This window comes from Drosophila santomea, chromosome 3R (genome assembly GCF_016746245.2).
Source record: "Drosophila santomea strain STO CAGO 1482 chromosome 3R, Prin_Dsan_1.1, whole genome shotgun sequence".
NCBI lineage: Eukaryota > Metazoa > Arthropoda > Insecta > Diptera > Drosophilidae > Drosophila > Drosophila santomea.
The window spans coordinates 24,703,067-24,723,643 of record NC_053019.2 but is presented as its reverse complement, the minus strand read 5'-3'; the positions used below and the strand labels follow the sequence as shown (position 1 = coordinate 24,723,643).

Sequence of the window (20,577 nt, the reverse complement as noted above, 5' to 3'; positions counted from 1 at the left end):
GCGACATATCGATAGGCTTAGTTGTTATCACTTCTGAAAGCGTTTTGGTATTATGGACGGCACACACACAATATAAACATCCAAATAACAGCCTGTAAACCCTTCGAAAATTCCCATAAAAAAAGAAACAGTGCCAGTTTTGTGAAGCCAAACCATCCAAATTTCAAGAAAAGTAGGAAGTAAACGTCTCAGGAATTGATAAAAACACCAAAGACTACGAAAAATATGTCACACAACCAATTGCCACTCCCCCTGCTCAACGAAAAGCTGCCCCATTTAGTTGCTGAAATGCAGTAAAAAACGCATAAACAACTGCTAAAACACCACTACAAGATGACCCAGAAGCCAGGCGAGTGGGCCAGTGCCCTTTTGGCCCGTTTTGAAGATCAGGCAAGTGTTTTCCGATGCCTTTTCCGCAGTTGCGTTTTCGCAGGCGAAAAAATGTACCTGCTGCTCTGCCTCTTCCTCCCCCACACATGCTCACCGCGACCTTGCGAGTGTGCGTGCCTCACCCGCTCTGTCTGTGTGAGCGCTCAATCAAATGTGGGCCAGAGCGAGATAGCAACAATAACAAAAACACCGGTTCCGGCATGAATGAAGTGGAATAGAGCAATCAATGGTTTACTTTTTCAGCTGCCAAACAGAATCGGAGCCTATGGCACGCAGGCCAGGATGAGCCAGGACCAACTGGTGGCCTGTCTGATCCACATATCGCGGTATCGCTTCTCCCTGGTCATATCCGGTCTCACTAAGATGCTGCAAAGGGTTAATGAGGCGGTAAGTACTCCAAAAGCCTACTCCACAGCTTCTAGATTGAGTATACTCCTTTTAAACGATGGGTTGCCTACTTTAAAGGGCTGGGAGACGATTAAAGTTGAAACATTAAACTACTAAAACAAAAACTTCATTGCAGGCACTTCAAAATCGCCATGAGCCAGAGCGTTGCTACTTCGAGTCGCTGGTCATCATACTGACCACTCTGGAGCGCTGTCTGACCAACCAGACCAAGGACACAGCACGTTTCGAGGAGGCCATGAATGTGAAGCTACTGCTGCGCGAAATCTCGCAGTTTGTGGATGTCCAGAGCGACAGCAATCCGAATGCCGCCCAGCTCAAGGCCCTGGCATCCAAGGTGCTCTTTGCTTTGTCCCAGAATCACTTCTCGGCGGTGTTCAATCGCATATCGGCCAGGATTCAAGAGCTGACATCCTGTTCCGAGGAAAATCCGGATTACAACGACATAGAATTAATTCAACACATCGATATGGATATGATAAAGCTAACCAAGCTGCTGCAAGGTAATCCAACTATTTAAATGTTTGAAAAAGCTTTATTAACGTTTCACATTTCCAGAAACCATCACAAAGTTTCGATCGAAGCGTGCACCACCTTTGATTTTGCTTTACTCGTTGGAGAAGGCTATTTGGAACTGGATTGAGTACCATCCACAAGAGTTCCAGGACTTGCAACGAGGCACCAATCGAGATATATCCACGTAAGAGGAATAACAAGTGTTCTTAAAGGCAAATAAATTTAATCTGTTTCATTTAGCTGCTGGGAACCACTTATGGACTTTGTAGAGTACTTTAAAACCGAAAACAAGAAAAGCAAGACTCTTGTGTGGCCACTCCAAATGCTCTTGCTGATATTGAATCCCTCTTGCCTCGAGGCCGTCGTTAACGAACTCCAGCAGTCGGAGAAAGAGAAAGAAAAGGACAAGGAAAAGGTTGCCTCCAAGTCCGCGCAATCCACATCCCGGGACAAGGACTTCTCGGCCAAGCAGTTTATCGAGAGCATCAAAAGAGGCTTGGGCCAACACTCACCATCGAAACAGGTGACCGAATCTGCGGCAATTGCCTGTGTAAAGCTGTGCAAAGCATCCACCTACATCAACAACACCGACTCCAATAATGTAGTCTTCAAGTTGGTGCAATTCTTTATCAACGATCTCAAGGCACTGCTCTTCAATCCAGCCAAGCCCTTCTCTCGCGGACAGGGATACAACTTTGCTGATATCGAGCTGATGATTGACTGCTGGGTGTCGTGCTTTCGGATTAATCCTCACAACATCGAGGCCCTTAAAGTTTGCCTGAATTTGTCCTCGCCGCAGGCTTATCATTTTGTAATTGTGTGCTCTCTGCTAAGGTAATTAGTTTGCGCAATTCTATAAATCTGGTATGACTTATGCATTTATACTTTTCTTTAGGTTGGCTCACATATACGTCGACTTCCGTTTGCAGAACAAGAACCCTTTCCGAATAGTAAACCAACCCAGACTGTCTTGGTGGCCACAGACGGATGTGGTTCACTACCGCTCTGCTGAGCTAAGAGCTTTGTTTACGGATACGCTCAACAAGGCCACCCAGGGTTATATAGCTCACACGCCACTGCGCTATATAACCTCCCTGACGCTCAAATCGAAAGATACGCAGAAAGGTTTAACCCGCGCTGAAGAGGGTCCCGCCCACAAAATGTTATTGCTGCTTCTAGTACGGCTAATTCATGCCGATCCTACGCTTTTGTTGAATGTGAGTTCTTTGATCATATAATCGCTATATACCATATATAAAACCATTATGTTGTATTTTAGACACAAGGAAAAGTGGCACATGAAGTGCAGAGCTCCACGTTGGAGCTAATCAACGGCTTAGTAAGTTTGGTACATCAAACTACCATGCCAGATGTAGCACAAGAGGCTATGGAGGCGCTGCTCGCTCTGCACGCCCCGGAGAAAATAGAGGTTTGGAATCCAGAGGCTCCGATCAATACGTTCTGGGACGTTAGCTCCCAGGTGCTGTTTTCAATCTCGCAAAAGCTCATCCAACATCAAATTGCCAATTACACTGATGTCTTAAAGTGGCTGCGCGAGATCCTTATCTGTCGGAACACGTTCCTCCAGCGGCACAAGGATTATGCACATGTGGGAAGTCAGATTGCCATTTGCAAGCAGGCTCACATCAAGATGGAAGTCGTTTTTTTCATGTACCTGTGGAGTGTTGATTTAGATGCGGTGCTGACGTCGCTGTCATGTTTTGGATTGCTATGCGAGGAGGCTGAGATTTGCTGCAGTTCCGATGAGTTGACAGTCGGCTTTATTATGCCGAATTATCACATTTACCAGGAGCTGGCTCAGCTGTCCACATGTGAGTTTGTTAAATTCATCATCTACGCTTTAATTATTGAAATTTCCATTTTAGCTGCAACGGACTCTCGCATTTGCTTCTTTGACAACACCCACGGCAATGTGCTGAGTCGTCTTACACTTCAAAAGCGCATTATGACTCTATTGCGCAAGATCGAGCACTGTGTCCATGGCGTTCAGCCCGCCTGGGAGGAGACCTTTCGCAACTGGGAGGTGTCCAGCAAGGTTTTGCAAACGTACCCCAAATGCAAAGGAGAAGATGGCCAAGCAGAGGTCTTCCATCGTGGCATGGGCAAGCGGCGAGCGAGTCACCAAAGCTCAGAGCACGATCTGGAGGAGCAAATCAACGAATGGGCCAATATGACTTGGTTCTTACTAGCATTGGGTGGCGTCTGTCTTCACAAACGCAGCAGCAGCCGTCAAATGCTGCTGCAGCAATCGCAGAACAATGCTTCTTTGGGATCACTTGCTCAAAACTCTCTTTACTCAAGCTCCACAAGTTCCGGACATGGCTCTCTGCATCCTAGCACGGTTTCATTATCCACGCTTCCCCCAGCACCGCCACAAGATGTCAGCTATTGTCCTGTAACACAGTAAGATTTTTAATATCTTTAACATGTCCACTTTCTAACATTTAAATGTTCATTATAGATTCGTGGGCCAACTATTGCGCCTGTTGGTCTGCAGCAACGAAAAAATTGGCCTCAATATTCAGAAAAATGTGAAAGAACTGGTGGGCGAGGAGATGTCCACCCAGCTGTATCCCATACTCTTCGATCAGGTTAGAGCCATCGTGGAGAAGTTCTTTGATCAGCAAGGCCAAGTGAACGTGAATGTGACTGACATCAACACGCAGTTTATCGAGCATACCATCTACATAATGAAATCGATTCTGGATCCCAAAGCTAACAAGGATCCCAACAACGATCAACCCTCGCCATCGGAACATCTGGGTGTTACAAGCATCGAAGGCATGATGCTAGGAATAGTGCGCTACGTTCGTCACCTGGATATGACTGTTTATGCCATTAGAATTAAGACAAAATTGTGCCAGCTGGTGGAAGTAATGATGAAGCGACGCGACGATCTCGCCTTCCGCCAGGAGATGAAGTTCCGGAATAAGCTTGTTGAATACTTGACCGACTGGGTGATGGGCACCTCCCATCAAATTGCACCGCCCAGCTCGGCGGATGCCGCTATTCTCACCAACACATCCCTCATCTTTCGCGATCTAGACCAAGCCTGCATGGAGGCAGTGGCAGCGCTGCTTAGGGGCCTTCCTCTTCAGCCTGAGGAATCGGATCGAGGCGATTTGATGGATGCAAAGAGTGCGCTCTTTTTGAAGTACTTCACCCTCTTTATGAACCTGCTGAATGACTGCATCGACAGCTCTGAGGCGGAAAAGGAAATGAATAATACCCCGCTATTGCCTCCGCGCCCTCGAATGGCAGCTGGAAAACTGACGGCTCTGCGAAATGCCACCATCCTGGCCATGTCCAATTTGCTGGGCGCCAACATTGACTCTGGATTGATGCACTCCATTGATTTGGGCTATAATCCAGATTTGCAAACCCGTGCCGCTTTCATGGAGGTGCTCACTCAAATCCTGCAACAAGGCACTGAATTTGATACCTTGGCTGAAACGGTTTTAGCTGATCGTTTTGAACAACTGGTCCAACTTGTTACAATGATCAGCGACAAAGGAGAACTGCCAATAGCCATGGCTTTGGCCAACGTAGTTACTACATCGCAAATGGACGAGTTGGCTCGGGTTCTGGTCACCCTGTTCGACGCCAAACACCTGTTGTCGCCCCTCCTATGGAATATGTTCTACCGCGAGGTTGAGGTCTCAGACTGCATGCAGACCCTATTCCGTGGAAATTCTCTGGGCAGCAAAATCATGGCCTTTTGCTTTAAGATATACGGCGCGAGCTATCTGCAAATGCTACTAGAGCCCCTCATTCGTCCACTGCTGGATGAAGAGGAGGAGACCTGTTTTGAGGTGGATCCAGCTCGTCTGGATCCGACAGAAGACATTGAGCAGCACAGGAACAACCTGATTGCCCTAACACAGAAGGTGTTTGACGCCATTATCAACTCGTCAGATCGCTTTCCCCCGCAGTTGCGATCCATGTGTCATTGCCTGTACCAAGTGCTAAGCAAACGCTTCCCTAATCTGCTGCAGAACAATATCGGCGCTGTGGGCACAGTCATCTTCTTGCGGTTCATCAATCCCGCCATAGGTAAGATTATAGATAAATTCAGAAATTGCTTTTACTAATATTCCCTATGTTTTCAGTTTCGCCACAGGAATTAGGAATCGTCGACAAACAGGTGCACAGCTCGGCCAAACGAGGTCTTATGCTAATGTCCAAGATCCTTCAAAACATTGCTAACCACGTGGAGTTCTCCAAGGAGCAGCACATGTTGTGCTTCAACGATTTCCTGCGCGATCACTTCGAGGCTGGTCGACGGTTCTTCATTCAGATTGCATCAGACTGTGAGACCGTGGATCAGACCTCGCACAGCATGAGTTTTATTTCAGATGCGAACGTATTGGCTCTGCATCGCTTGCTGTGGACGCATCAGGAGAAAATCGGCGACTATCTGTCAAGCAGTCGTGACCACAAGGCGGTTGGAAGGCGGCCCTTCGACAAGATGGCTACTTTGCTCGCTTACTTGGGACCTCCGGAGCACAAGCCCGTGGATTCGCACATGATGTTCAGCTCGTATGCACGCTGGAGCTCAATTGACATGTCATCGACCAACTTCGAGGAGATCATGGTCAAACACCAAATGCACGAGAAGGAGGAGTTCAAGACCCTCAAGTCGATGAACATATTCTACCAGGCCGGGACGAGCAAATCTGGCTATCCTGTCTTTTACTACATAGCAAGAAGATACAAGTAAGTGAATCACAGCTTATTTCTATGTAACTTTGTAACCCAATGTCTTTTTTAGGATTGGAGAAACGAATGGTGATTTACTGATTTACCACGTTATACTCACACTAAAACCATTCTGTCACTCGCCGTTTGAGGTGGTCATTGATTTCACGCACACCTGCTCGGATAATCGGTTCCGCACCGAGTTCCTGCAGAAGTGGTTTTATGTCCTGCCCACGGTAGCCTACGAAAATGTCCATGCAGTGTACATCTATAACTGCAACTCGTGGGTGCGCGAATATACCAAGTTCCACGATCGCATTCTTGCGCCCTTAAAGGGAAATCGCAAACTTATGTTCCTGGAGTCGCCCAACAAACTTACTGATTTCATCGACGCGGAGCAGCAGAAATTGCCTGGAGCAACTCTTTCGTTAGACGAGGATTTAAAGGTATTTAGCAACGCGCTGAAACTCAGCCATAAAGACACAAAGGTGGCAATTAAAGTGGGTCCCACCGCATTGCAAATAACATCTGCAGAAAAGACAAAGGTCCTGGCTCACTCCGTGCTCCTGAACGATGTATACTATGCATCCGAAATTGAGGAGGTGTGCTTGGTGGACGATAACCAGTTCACGCTGTCTATCACCAACGAAAGTGGCCAGCTTAGCTTTATTCACAACGATTGCGACAACATTGTTCAAGCCATCATCCACATCCGAAATCGATGGGAACTTAGTCAGCCGGACTCCGTGACGGTTCACCAAAAGATCCGACCAAAAGATGTGCCGGGAACGCTGCTGAACATGGCGCTCCTCAATCTGGGATCATGTGACCCCAATCTTAGGACTGCTGCCTACAATTTGCTGTGTGCTTTGACCGCTACTTTTGATCTGAAGATTGAGGGTCAGTTGTTGGAGACCCAAGGACTTTGCATACCCTCCAATAATACCATATTTATTAAGTCCGTTAGCGAGAAGCTTGCCACCAATGAACCGCATCTGACTCTGGAATTCCTTGAAGAGTCCATTCAGGGCTTCCAGCGCAGCACCATAGAGCTGAAGCATTTGTGTTTGGAGTACATGACGCCATGGCTGAAGAACCTGGTCAAGTTTTGTAAATCCAACGATGACTCCAAGAAGCTGAAGGTCTCTCAGATTTTGGACAAGCTTATCAATTTAACCATTGACCAAAAGGAAATGTATCCCTCAGTGCAGGCCAAGATCTGGGGATCGATTGGACAGATTCCCGAGCTGATCGATATGGTATTGGATAATTTTTTGCATAAATCGATCACATATGGATTGGGATCACCACAGGTGGAGATTATGGCTGACACGGCAGTGGCTCTCGCTTCAGCGAATGTCCAACTGGTGTCCAAAAAGGTCATAACGCGAATATGCCGAGTCATGGACAAATCCTGCACAAATCCCACGCAATATCTGGAGCAGCACATGATGTGGGACGACATTGCCATTCTGGGTCGATACCTGCTCATGTTGTCCTTCAACAATTGTTTGGATGTGGCCACATCGGTGCCATATCTATTCCACACCATTACGTTTTTGGTATGCTCAGGATCCCTGTCAATGCGAGCCTCCACCCATGGCCTGGTGATCAACATCATCCACTCGCTGTGCACATGCACAAATCCCTCCTTTTCAGAGGAGGCGCAGCGAGTACTTCGACTGTCCCTGGATGAGTTCTCACTGCCCAAGTTCTACCTACTCTTCGGCATCAGCAAGGTGAAGTCGGCAGCAGTTACAGCTTTCCGCTCCAGCTGCCGTCACCCCACAGATAAATGGTTGGGAAATGAAAGAGTTACCCAACCTCTGCCCGCCGATCGGGAGCGTTTATCACTACCATCGCTAGAGGTTATCACAGATGCCCTGCTGGAAATCATGGAGGCTTGCATGCGTGATGTTCCGGACTGCGAATGGCTCAACACCTGGACCTCTTTGGCTCGCAGTTTTGCATTCTGCTACAATCCAGCCCTACAGCCTAGAGCCCTTATAGTTTACGGATGCATCAGCAAGAGTGTTACCGACCACGAAGTCAAGCAGTTACTTCGCATCCTGGTGAAAGCCCTCGAATCTTTCAACGATCTCATTCTGATCGAGGCTCTAGTAATGTGCTTAACTCGCATTCAACCACTGCTCCGGCCAGAGTCGCCCATTCATCGGGCCCTCTTCTGGGTGGCCATTTCGGTACTGCAGCTGGACGAGATTACCCTGTACGGCGCTGGGTTAGCTCTGCTCGAGCAAAATCTGCACACCCTTAAGTCACAGGGCTGCTTTGATAAGAAGGAGACCATAGCCGAAGTCATGATGAAAACAAGGGAGAAGCTGGAGTGGCATTTCAAGCAACTGGATCACGCTGTGGGCCTCTCCTTCCGCAGCAATTTCCACTTTGCCCTCGTGGGACATTTGATCAAGGTAAGTTTTGAACTACCATTAACCGAACTTATTCCTTAACTACATATATGATACTTTTCAGGGCTTCCGCCATCCTACACCAACAACCGTCTCGCGCACCTCTCGAGTTCTGACGATGCTACTGGGCATCATAGCCAAGCCCCTGCATCGGGACAAATTCGAGGTAACACCTGACAGTGTTGCCTATTTGACTGCGTTGGTGGCTGTCTCCGAGGAAGTGCGTTCCAGATGTCACGTGAAACATGCTCTTCCCCGCTGGCCAGCCGATCTCAGTAGTAGTGCGGAAAACGGTGAAGCATCCGGCGGAGTGCAAGCTGTTAGTTAAATGAAAGTTAAATCATTAAGGGACCAATGACATTCTGACATTTCCTTTAGATCGGCCTGCCCCTGTCACGCCGCCAAAAAAGTTGGGACATCCTGGATCAGTCCGCTTTGCAGTTTGCCCGCCAGCACAAGGTGCCCACTCTTCAGGTGAGTTTATAAGATCTATTAAGCCGTGCAGTAATTCCCACTTGTTCGAAATTCGCTGTGCAAAAGTTGTTATAACCATCTGCTATGATAACTTTTGGCTATCTATTTGAGTTTATATATCCAAATATATCCTTTATATGCCATCTACTATGTAATATCAACTATGTATCGAGATCAGCCGTTGCATAACTAATAATCGTTCAATGATTTTTTCTTTTCTCTTTTTATGTTTGATTTGAATATAAAAAAAAAACGTTACATATAAATCACAATGTATACTCGTTGAAACCATATTTATGCCATAATCTGCCTGCCGAATCTTACATCTAATTGGTGCTTGTAACTTTCATCAATATCGATATTACTATATGTCCTATATGAACTCTAAACTTGTAACTGCCACCTGCCACTTCTACTACTACTACTACGCATGAACATTGTCATTTGATTTACGTTTGATTTGGTTACCGAAACTCGCTAAAACAACAACTCGAACATCAACACTGTGCAAAATCAACAACCACCCCGAACACTAAATTAAACTCCGTAGAACGCGCGAGTTTTGTTCAAAACTCAACGCTCATTCTCGGTGCCGACGACCAAAGATCCGAACAATGCAACCGGCATCGAAGAACGTCAGGTACTGCTCAACAAAACTTATCTCTTAGCTAAGACTAACTAACTACTACCCCACTAAATCCAATATGTTTAAGTTTGCTACTAAAACCCATTCCAAAATGAGGTCATTAATGTTTCGCTGTAATGTCATTTAGTTTGATTACTCTTGCATGGCACCGAATGAAGGCAGTCAAAAAGCTGTTCAGTTCACTTTACCCATTGCCAACATGCACATTTCGTATATATCGTAGATATTTCATCTTCACTAGTACTTTTTTACCATATCTGTGTGTAATTCAATATCACATCCATTTTATTACAAAATGAATTTGTATTTGAACAGGAACGCGGTTCGCGTTCGTCAGTGTCCAACGAGTCCAACGTACTGCTCGATCCCGAGGTCTTGCCTGATCTGTCCATCCAGGCCCTGGTACTGACTGTTTTGGCCACCTTGGTCAAGTATTCTTCGGATGAGGGCGAAACGCGCGTTTTGTATCAGTATTTGGCTGAAGGATCGGTGGTTTTTCCAAAAGTGTTTCCAGTCATGTGAGTACATCGATTTCTAGCGTCTTTCGTGAAATATTATAATACATTTTTGATTTCATAGCCATTCACTGCTGGACCAAAAGATAAACAATATCTTGTCTGTGTCACACGACCAAGTGGTGCTCAACTCTGTGCAGAACATTATACAAAATATGCTAGCCAGCGAAGATCCTTCCCAGCAGCAGCTGCACTTCCTGCAGAGTTGTGGTTTTGGCGGACTCTGGCGATTTGCTGGTCCCTTCACCAAGGTTAGTGCTTAAAACAAGGAACTCCGAAGAATCCAAAATTTATAATTGAAATATATTCTTCTTAGTACAATATGATGGGTGAGTCCTCGGAGCTGTTTGTCAACTGTTTGGAGGCCATGGTTGAGACCTGTTTGCCAGGCGACGAGTCCGCGCCGGTGCCACCTTCTCCGCGTCCATACAACCTGAGCTCCAGTCTGAGTAGCCTGACCCTGGGATCCCCCACGGATAAAGGTTAGTATCTGGTAGAATTTGCTTTAGCTTTTGCCCAAGCTATACCGTAATGCATTGCTTTAACCAATAGCGTTTATTTTTCAATAGCAAGACCCATTGAATGAACACAGATTTTTACCAAAACAGTATTTACTCAAACCTAACCTTTTCTTTATATCACACCAATTGCGATATATAGCATTCTCATCGGAATCATTAGATTTTTATGACAATTGCCCAGGCAGCGTCAGCAGCCTGCGACGCGCCTCACACAGCAAATCACGCGCCAAACATCGAATTAACGACAGTCCATCACATTGAACGTTCCACAAGTAAAATACGAAAATATTCAAACTGCAATTTAAGACAAAATAAGAATAGCTGAAAACAATGCAACAAAATAACACCACGATTGGGAAACATATGTATTTCGTAGTTATATAAGCTTTGCCAAATGGAATTATTGTCCCAACACTCCAATCGATTTCACATTTGTAATAACGGACAAAGTACCCAATATGCAAATTGTTAATCTCAAAAAGAAAGTCCAATGAAAATTACACAAAATAATGCACCTAATCCTACACGCATTAGCAAATTGATGTTGAAGATTTGAGAATTATATTGATGATATATCTAGTACCTTGAAGCATTTACAACATATTTTCGACATAATGTAGGTGAATTCCGAGCACCTTTTGTAGCGTAGAGTAGTATTGTCATATTTGTTGTTCGAAAATTAAAACCAAATATAACTCACGATAGCTGAATTATAACAGAGATCCACAATATATTTCTGATAAATGCATGCCAAGAATATATAAAACTAATGCAATTTAAAATAGCTGACAACCTTTAGTTATCAGTAGCTGCAAATTTACCTAAGAACAAATACTAGACACAGAAAAGACATCAAGATTTTATATATTTTCATTGACAACTATATTTTATACGAGCCAATAGATAATTGAAGTAAGTCTAAGTAAATTTAATAATCTTCACTGCTTTTTTGCCCTAAATTTCCTATCGCCCCAATTGTTTCTTCCCTCGATATGTTTATGCAAGTCTTGTCTTACTTTCAGCTGCATGAATAACAACTACAAACCCGCGCACTAGACGTACCACACTTATCGCAAAAGTAATGCGTTTCCTAAATCTGTTTAAAAAGTGCTTTTAGAGAACGTGAAAACCCCCACAGAATGTCGTACAAAATCATAGAATATTTATATATATATATATGTATGTATGTATAGAATGTCCAGAAGCGATGACCACTGAATGCGAAAGGAGGAAATGAACGCGTGAACCGATGTATGAAAACAGAATGTATATAATTGTATGTGTAGAAAGGAGTGGATCGAGGATACTGTAACGTAGATGAAGATATCGAGCGGAAATATTTTTAAACGATTACCGAATGTACATTTTAATGTTTGCAACCCACAACGCAAGTAGGCACACCAAGTCTACCAGTTCCTCAAAGGATGACCGCGACCAGGCGAAACGGAGTTAACCATGAAAGCGATTAAAGGCAAAATCAAACGAAACGAATACAAGAACAAGAATAACTTAAAGCTTTAAGAAGACGGCATGTTGCACATGTCGTTAGCATTACTTTGTATTATAGATGAATCTCCCCGCAGCAAATGTATCAGATGGCATTTATTTTTTTTTTCTATTCTATATAATTTTATTTTAAAAACCAAGTTCACCTCTCATTAGTCCTTACTAATTTATTTCAGCAGCACATTTTCCAATAAATTTCTAAAACACCAAAAACTAATCGAGTTTAAGCTTAAAAACGACCCAGTCCGCTTTAAATATAATTTAGTTTTAAGCACAAACAAAGATTTTAATCGAAATAGAATTGATAAGCGAAATGAATCGAACCAAAATAAAAACTTACGAACGTTACACATTTGTACCTCTTATTAAACAATAAATGAAGCAAATTAGTACGTTACACTTACTTTCTAGCACATGGATTTTAAACTGTATTTGGCGTTATCCGCATTAAACAAGAGTGTTTTTTTAAACTAGATGAGCGAAAAATGGAACTGGATTCTATACATTATTATTAATCTAAATGTATATGTGTGTGTTGCTATATGTGTATTAAACGAATATGTATCTTTGTAAATTACAGCCACTTGAAGATATTTATGAAATGTTAATGTCCCAAATTTATCAATGTACAAGAATATCGAACAAATTAATATACTTTCAATTAAAATGTTTATTAAATATCAGCACGTTTCTTTTATTGGGAACGATTACAATTCTGAACAATTATTCTGCTTTTTTTTACGATCCTTGATCCGCCTCATCCACTTCCATGAGCAGGATGATTCATCATTGTCAACAGTTTATCCCTCTTTTAAAATCTTCACCCTCATGGAAATTGGCGCAATTGAAATCCCTGTTTTTGCATATGGTTGTCTTCCTTAAGTCGTCCCAAAACCCATATCAAAACATTGCCACGCTGATGATCTCAGAAACCTCCCCCACGAAGAAAACTGGAAACGAACTGTACGAAATGTACGAAATCAGTGCCATCAGATGTCAGCAAATGTCGCCGGTGCCTGGCTGCACTGTTTGTTAACTTCTCGATTTCATGGCTGCGATTGCAGCGACCCCTGGTCTTGCATTTGAACTGAAACTCACCCTTGGGGCAGGTGGATTTCGTCAATGGCCCAATCCGAATGCCCAATCTCGCAAAATGCGCCAAACAAGTGTCACAGCTGACCGAGGACGAGGCCGAAGCCGAGGGCGAGGCAACCGGGCAACCGGCAGCAGAAGTGCGGCACAATCCCAATACTTGTGGGAATGTCTCCAGTACACTTTCTCACGATGCACATGCACCGGCTGCTTGCCGCTTGCCTGGGTGGTGCTGTGGTGCCGTTCCGTTGGTGGTGGTTGCTGCTGCTGCTGCTGATGGTGCTCCGTGCCCGTAAGTGTAACGCAATGTCGCGCCAAAGAGGAAATGAGGTCTGTGTGACTGTGCGCCAAAAGGGAAGAGGCCACACTGCAAGAAAATTCTCACTCTGAAATGAAAACATGTATAAATTAATAGTTGTACGTTAAATTGGTTATTTTGTATTGTTCTTATAGCAGAGATAAGCCAATTATATTTTAGTTATTTTAAATAGTATGTCTAAAAAAAACTAATATAAAACCCATTTAAAGCAAATACATTTCTGCCGAATTGAAAGATATCTTTCATATTTCGGTATAATGGAAATAAGACAACCTTTCCCCCCGTGTAGCTGCACGCACACAAGCAGAAGCCCACACGCATGTGCAACAATGGCACTGCCTCGACGAGATTGGCTCTTTGGCTTAAGTGAGGACGGCACGCATGGGGCACGGCTCTCTTTTCTCGAGGGGAGTGGGAACCAGGGAGCACGGATGGCTGGCAGGCAGGTCGAGGTCATGTCGATGCCGATGCCGATGCCGTTGCCCATGTCGTGTGTGCGTGTGGTGCGCTGCTGGTGGTGGTGGTGGTTGATTGCTTCGGCTCTTTCCTCCTGCTCTTCTTCGGAGACCCTTCTTCAGACTGTTGCGCCGGCGCACGGCAGCAGCACGAGGAAGAGAGACGCCCGAAGAGAGCGAGCTACTAGCTCGGGCGAAGATCCGAAGAACGTGTTATTGGGCCCTAGTCAACACACTGGAAATAACTTTGAAGCATTCTACTATCATAATAGTGATAGTGATTGATGCAGGTTTGATTAAAAATGTAACTAATCCACAAAAATGCCTAATAATAATCTTTAAATTAATAATGAATATTTTAACGAATTTCTTTTGTTTGATATACTTTTGGCACATGCGATACTTTTTGATTTCATTTTACCCCCAGGAAGTATGCTTTGAACTTGTATACTTGAAATGTGATTATTTCAAAGTATATATCTTAAACCCTGTTTTCTACAGCATAGAGATTGTTTTCAGTGCAAGAAGAGAGGCTCAGCGGCTTCCGCCCGATCCAATTTTTTTGATGTTGCACACGTGCAGCGCCGAGGGAATCTTGCCACAAGCAGAGAGTGACCCGATTGATGCTTCGTGGTGATCGTCGGCGTGTAGGAGCGTTGTGATCGCAGTGCGTGGTGGCAGTTAGGGGAGGATTTCGATTTCGATTTCGCAAGTGTATGGCACCAGCAGCTACAAAAAGGATCAGCTTACCTTGCGGCAAGATCATTTCTCAAGTGACTACCGTGCAGTGCGGAGCGGCAGCAGCGACATCGCAACATCGCAACTTTATTTACAAACAAGGCACAACACCAAATCAAAACCCACAATACACAATGGCCGTACAGGGTCAGAGATTTATGACAAAGACTCAACATTACCGCAAGGTGACCAAACCCCTTCTGGAGCGCAAAAGACGCGCCCGGATGAACTTGTATCTGGACGAACTTAAGGATCTCATTGTGGACACCATGGATGCGCAGGGCGAGCAAGTCAGCAAGCTGGAGAAAGCGGACATCCTGGAACTCACCGTTAACTATTTGAAGGCGCAACAGCAACAGCGAGTGGCCAATCCGCAATCCCCAGCACCCGACCAGGTTAACTTGGACAAGTTCCGGGCCGGATACACCCAGGCTGCCTACGAAGTCTCACATATATTCTCCACGGTTCCCGGCCTGGATCTCAAATTCGGCACCCACCTGATGAAGCAATTGGGTCACCAGCTCAAGGACATGAAGCAGGAAGAAGAAATCATCGATATGGAAGACGAACCAGTAAATCTATCCGATCAAAAACGCTCAAAATCTCCGCGAGAAGAGGATATCCATCATGGCGAAGAAGTCTGGCGCCCCTGGTGAAGGGCATTCCATATACTTGTATACGCAACCAATTAACATTGATAGCTTTACCACTCAGTTTCATTGAGAAACCATCCAAGTTTTCCAAGGTCTAGTGTAAACATTTGCCTCAGAATCGTATTTAGCTGGTAGTTGATTTGATATGATGTGATGTTCCTGTGATAGTTCTTAAGTTCGTATTTTGTATTTGATCTCCCATAGGCTTACTGATTCACGTATTTAATTCATTGTAAATTATTTCATCAACTTTGCAAGAGCTTCCCCAACGAGCTTCCAATTATTATCATTAAGAACACATTTTTATGTATGCTTTAAAATTATATTTTTGCTTTACAACATTAACTATAAGCCATGAAGCCATTTGAACAATAAAATGAACATAAACTGAATTTATAAAAGCATTATATATTTGGGACTATTAACAAAAGAGGGTGCCATACGTTTGATTTGCTTACTTATTCTGTTTATTCTTATTGTCAACGAGCACTCGTTTTCAAAAATGAAATAAAAATGTGGTAAAAAATGTTAGAAAACTTATCTTTCCTCTTATTTTCTTTCTTTCTTTTCTGGAAAATATTTAAAAATCAGATGTAATTAGCCTGATTTGTGAATATTGCTATATTTCCTTGAAATGTTAATAATTCATATTTCTAAATAACAAATATCTTTACACTCTCCACTTGAACTCAAGTCAATTGAACTCCCCACTCCCTTTACAAATCCCTGTAATGCACCACCCATCCATCCATCCATCCATTACAAAGGTCCTGGAACGCGAGCAACTTACAGCCGAAAGTGTGTCCATAGCGAGCCACTCGCGAGCAGCGCTCCAGGATCAGCATCGCTGGCCCCTTTTACATGTCGGTTGGAGGAAGAGGGAGAGGCAGAGGCAGAGGTCCTGCCGGGTCAGGGGGATCGGGAAGTCGAACACACATTAAGCACACTCGACGCACACGAGCAATGTTCCCACAGGATCATAACAGCCGACCAACAAGTGCAGGATGCCGCTGTCCTTGTCCCTTCCTCTGCCACCAAACACGAACCCGATCCAATTTGGAATGCCAACGGTAAACAGGAAGTCGTCGAGGAATCGCAACGCAACGCCTCGTCCTTATCCTTATCCCCATACCCCTGGCGGAGGTCCTCGCTATCGTGGGAACCCCAGAGGATCCCGATGAGATGGCATAATGCAGGCAGTTCATTATCCTTATGCCCCTCACCCTGCCCTGCCATAGTCAAATCATAACACACAAATCTAGAAACGGCACAAACGGCAGCTGTTCGCTCTGCAAATTCCCATGCCCATGCCCATGCCCATGCTCATGGCCATGCTCGGCTGCTTTTTGCGGGCAGGTGAGCGAGTCGATGTGAGAAACCGAGTAGGAAAGTGTTTCCCACGATCCTGGCAGCGATCCTGCTCCCTGGCCCGTTTGATAAGGGTGCCGGGCCAACAATAAGAAATCGCCCGAACAATAAGGATCGGTCTCAAGAAGCGGAAGGGTCGGTACCGAGCAACCCTCATGCCAGCACACGAAGCGTGTCCCCGTCCCTTCTGCTCCTCGAATGCCAGCACACACGACGACGACGACGATCCCTTTGGCCCATTTTGGGGGTTGTTTCTAGCCAGCTATATAAAGCCGATCACCGAAGGTCTAGCAACACATAACGTCTTCGACCGTCACAGCAGCAAGAGCTCAAAGAACTCAGCTTACACCAAAAAACACGAGAAGCACAAAAAGAAACACACACACAAAATGTCTTCGCTACAAATGTCCGAGATGTCCAAGACCTATCAGTACCGCAAGGTGATGAAGCCCATGCTGGAGAGGAAGCGTCGTGCCAGGATCAACAAGTGCCTGGACGAGCTGAAGGATCTTATGGTTGCCACCTTGGAGTCCGAGGGCGAGCACGTCACCCGGTTGGAGAAAGCCGATATCCTGGAACTGACCGTCACCCACTTGCAAAAAATGAAGCAGCAGCGAAAGCACAAGCGGGCTTCCGGCGATGAGAGCTTGACTCCGGCGGAGGGATTCCGTTCCGGCTACATCCATGCCGTCAATGAGGTCTCCCGTTCACTCTCCCAACTGCCCGGCATGAATGTCAGCCTGGGCACTCAGCTAATGACCCACCTGGGACAGCGCCTCAACCAGATCCAGCCAGCAGAAAAGGAAGCCTTGCCCGTGACCGCTCCACTCTCCGTGCACATTGCCAATCGGGATGCCTACTCCGTGCCCATTTCGCCAATCTCCAGCTACGCCGGCAGTCCCAACTCCAATACCAGTTCGACCAGCCATTCCCTGTTGACCACCATCGATGTGACCAAGATGGAGGACGACAGCGAGGACGAGGAGAACGTCTGGCGTCCATGGTAGAAAGGATTACTTCACACCACAACAGAAAAGAATGAAGGAGAGATGATAGAAAGTAAAAGTCTTCCGAGTCACTGGATTTACCCCAGTGTACTCCCCAACTAGTTATAAGTAAACACCATACACACACAAAGCTTTAGATGAGGACGCGCAGTTCATGTGATAACTAAATAAATAATAAATTATATAGCTAAAATTGAATGATCACGACTTTTTCTCCCACTATCCGGTGAATCACATGCAAATTGCTGAGACACTCCCATGCCTAAACAGTTGCCATATATTTGCGGTCTAGAACGGAAACGCTAGAAACGCAATAGCACCTCCTTCTGACCCCTGCAACTATTCGATCGCCCCACGGATGCACATACACGATCGTCGGACAAAAGAAAGCGAAAACAATGCCAAGGCCAAAACAAGAAGAATTAAGCAGAAGCAGAAGAACTAGAAAGAAAGAAAGAAGCAGTCCAAAGCCGGGGCTACCGATGGGCCATACATAAAGCCTATATGGCATTTGGTTGGAACTCAAACACGTGTGCGGACAATAAGCGAAGGTAACAGAAAATATTTAGTAGAGTCTTATCTGAGCGTATCTAATCGAGTTACGACAATGTCGCTCAGACTTAGAAGAAAACAAATGGGCATAGAGCCGGGGGTAGGGACCCGAAAAGAAAACCAAAAAATAAAAGGGATCGGATCGAGTCATCATTCATCCCGCATCCATCCTGATTTCGCTTTGTTCTCCTCGATTTGTTGTTTCCGTGCTTCTCCCTGGCCACTCGGCTAGAAAATCGTGTGCACAATGGTCAAGGTAAGCTATGGGCACATAATTGCTTCGGATCAGGTAAATGAGTGCCTTGCCCTAGGGCAACTTTAAGATGGAGGAGCTCCAGCCGGGGACAGGATATCGGTTTTTTTCTTTTCTTTCTTTTTTATGGACCCTGCTTCGAGCCTTTTTTGATTTTTTTTCTTGGGTTTTTGTTTCGTTTTTTTTTTGATTTGGCTGACCCCAGCATCATTTGGTTATCGTTGTGCCAAGACCAGTAGCCGATCCACAGACGCCTCTGTCTTCAAAATCGACGCAGGGCACACCGAGGGAATAGTCAACGAGATCGGTATCAGGATTGGCTTGGGACTAGGCTGTGCTGCCAGGGTGTAATAAATTGGAAAAGGAACTGAATTTATAGAGATTATTTAGCTGATTAAAATTCTGTTAACTTGCCAAAGCCGAAAGTAGATTATCTTTGAAACGATCTTCTTCACAAGAGCCGTAGGTGTTTATGCTTAATTTTACATTTCCGTCCTTTTGTTTTCTTAGGTGCCAGCAATTATTTATGGAAATTAATAAGATTTATGGCGTAGGGTTACTAGCTTATAAGGGATTTAATCTAAGTTGTTTTAAGCCTCCTAAGGAATCCTTAACGAGTGATGGCTTGTAAATATATGTAAGATATATTTAAATTGATACTTCTGTGTAATCTTGAACACTACAACCTACTGAACAATGGCATTTCCTCAAATGTTTCAATGCCACTTCCACCCTAAGATAACATAAAGTGTAATAAAGGACACTCCTTAAGAGCCATGCTTAATTGTAGCTCACTTTCGATCCTTGGCCATTCCTGGATGATCCGATCAAGGCGACACAACTATGGACTTGACAATAAGAGGAGCAATAGCAATACAAACCGAGCCAACCCAGTTACCATACCATACAATGGGCAATAAGAAAAAGTCGGTTATAGGGACACGCTGCGGAATCGCACCCAAAATGCCAAAAGGAAATGCTGGCACAAAAGATACTTAATCTTATAGGTAAACCCGATGAATGATGAACGAATGGCGGCGACGTAACCGAACCCCCGATACAGCAATCCAGCAATCCGGCAATCCGGCGATCGAGCTCGAACGCAAGCCCAAGTCATTAAAAACTACAATACACAAACTGCATACGAATCACTCGAAGACCGAGGCCCAAAGAAAGGGTCTCTTTTTTATTTTTAGGTAGGGGGAAGGGACTGAAGACTGAAGACCGGAGACCGGAGACCGGGGACCGTGGCCAGAAAAAAAAAACAACGAAATATCAGAAGCGAAGATCGTGAGAAAATGGTTTGGAACGTGGTTCTCACACGATCGACACACCTGCCCTTTTTCTGTGTGTGTGGGTCTACCACTGTATATATGTGTGTGTGTACTTTTACGAATTCAAGATACAAGACCACTTACGGGCAAGATCACGACCGACTCGAGCTGCGGCTATATGACTATGGATCGACATGAAAGAGAAAAGCAGCGTGCGGTAAGTGTGTCTCAGTCGAAGACTCTGCTCAGCTTCAGCTTCAGCAGCTTCGACTTTTGTGCATTGGCCAACATTGTAATGACTGTGGACACACGATCGTTAAGAGCGCGCCGTGTGATCTGTGGTGGATGAGGGGTACGAGGCTTCCAGGGGGGGGCACAACTATGGGTTCGAGCGCGGCGCATGCGTCGCTGTTTTGTTGAACGAACTCAATTTAGTTGGTTTATGACCAAAAAGCGAGAGCGAGCGGGATGCACGAGGAGATCGGTTATGGAGATCGGAGTGGGAGATGGTCGTTGGGGAGTTGAGGAGTTGAGGAGAATGGGAGTTGGTCGTCGGAGCAATGGAGCGCTCGAGAGGCACCCAACCACACTTATATGGTGTGCTATTGACTCTGTAATATCTTTAATATGGGATGTTGTTACACTACATTGGCACACGCTCTTGCTGCCACTGGACAAGCTGCCCACAGCTTGTGTTTGTATGCGATCGTATGGGAATGGGTATGGCAATGGGTATGGGTATGGATAT

The 20,577-nt window shown here is 45.1% G+C and overlaps 4 protein-coding genes across 8 annotated transcripts; 3 read left to right on the top strand and 1 right to left on the bottom strand.

Annotated features, from left to right (window-relative positions):
- Window positions 1–47: 47 nt before the first annotated feature.
- LOC120454526 (neurofibromin) lies at window positions 48–12,466 on the top strand. 5 transcript variants are annotated; one of them, XM_039639893.2, is made up of 18 exons: window positions 48–390; window positions 634–777; window positions 914–1,298; window positions 1,354–1,495; window positions 1,552–2,145; window positions 2,207–2,528; window positions 2,591–3,143; window positions 3,198–3,735; window positions 3,794–5,385; window positions 5,442–6,048; window positions 6,104–8,459; window positions 8,521–8,775; window positions 8,835–8,930; window positions 9,481–9,570; window positions 9,892–10,094; window positions 10,156–10,342; window positions 10,408–10,573; window positions 11,806–12,466. In XM_039639893.2, exons 1-18 carry the CDS (start codon window positions 334–336, stop codon window positions 11,847–11,849), a joined length of 8,331 nt encoding a protein of 2,776 aa, XP_039495827.1. In that variant the 5' UTR covers window positions 48–333; the 3' UTR covers window positions 11,850–12,466. The 5 variants fall into 5 exon arrangements, with proteins under 5 accessions (XP_039495827.1, XP_039495829.1, XP_039495826.1 ...); XM_039639895.1 differs by having other exon boundaries at window positions 11,635–12,466; XM_039639892.2 differs by lacking the exon at window positions 11,806–12,466 and adding an exon at window positions 10,752–11,587.
- Window positions 12,467–13,043: 577 nt separating this feature from the next.
- On the bottom strand, window positions 13,044–13,986 carry LOC120454307. The gene is given in 4 exon segments (XM_039639506.1): window positions 13,044–13,328; window positions 13,330–13,414; window positions 13,416–13,577; window positions 13,847–13,986. Coding segments are annotated over 4 exon segments (672 nt in total).
- A 434-nt stretch (window positions 13,987–14,420) lies between these two features.
- On the top strand, window positions 14,421–15,674 carry LOC120452097 (enhancer of split mdelta protein). Its single transcript, XM_039636172.2, has 2 exons — window positions 14,421–14,442; window positions 14,504–15,674. Exon 2 carries the CDS (start codon window positions 14,701–14,703, stop codon window positions 15,376–15,378), a length of 678 nt encoding a protein of 225 aa, XP_039492106.1. The 5' UTR covers window positions 14,421–14,442; window positions 14,504–14,700; the 3' UTR covers window positions 15,379–15,674.
- Window positions 15,675–17,122: 1,448 nt separating this feature from the next.
- LOC120452405 (enhancer of split mgamma protein) lies at window positions 17,123–17,750 on the top strand. Its single transcript, XM_039636623.1, has one exon. It carries the CDS (start codon window positions 17,133–17,135, stop codon window positions 17,748–17,750), a length of 618 nt encoding a protein of 205 aa, XP_039492557.1. The 5' UTR covers window positions 17,123–17,132.
- The last annotated feature ends 2,827 nt before the right edge of the window (window positions 17,751–20,577 follow it).

Bases quoted from the DNA above. Each gene is read 5' to 3' on its own strand.
- LOC120452097 (XM_039636172.2), top strand. From the start codon at position 14,701: ATGGCACCAGCAGCTACAAAAAGGATCAGCTTACCTTGCGGCAAGATC.
- LOC120454526 (XM_039639892.2), top strand. From the start codon at position 334: ATGACCCAGAAGCCAGGCGAGTGGGCCAGTGCCCTTTTGGCCCGTTTT. The intron at 1,496-1,551 runs GTAAGAGGAATA...TGTTTCATTTAG, and splicing joins ACCAATCGAGATATATCCAC to CTGCTGGGAACCACTTATGG. The intron at 8,931-9,480 runs GTGAGTTTATAA...TAAACTCCGTAG, and splicing joins ACAAGGTGCCCACTCTTCAG to AACGCGCGAGTTTTGTTCAA.
- LOC120452405 (XM_039636623.1), top strand. From the start codon at position 17,133: ATGTCTTCGCTACAAATGTCCGAGATGTCCAAGACCTATCAGTACCGC.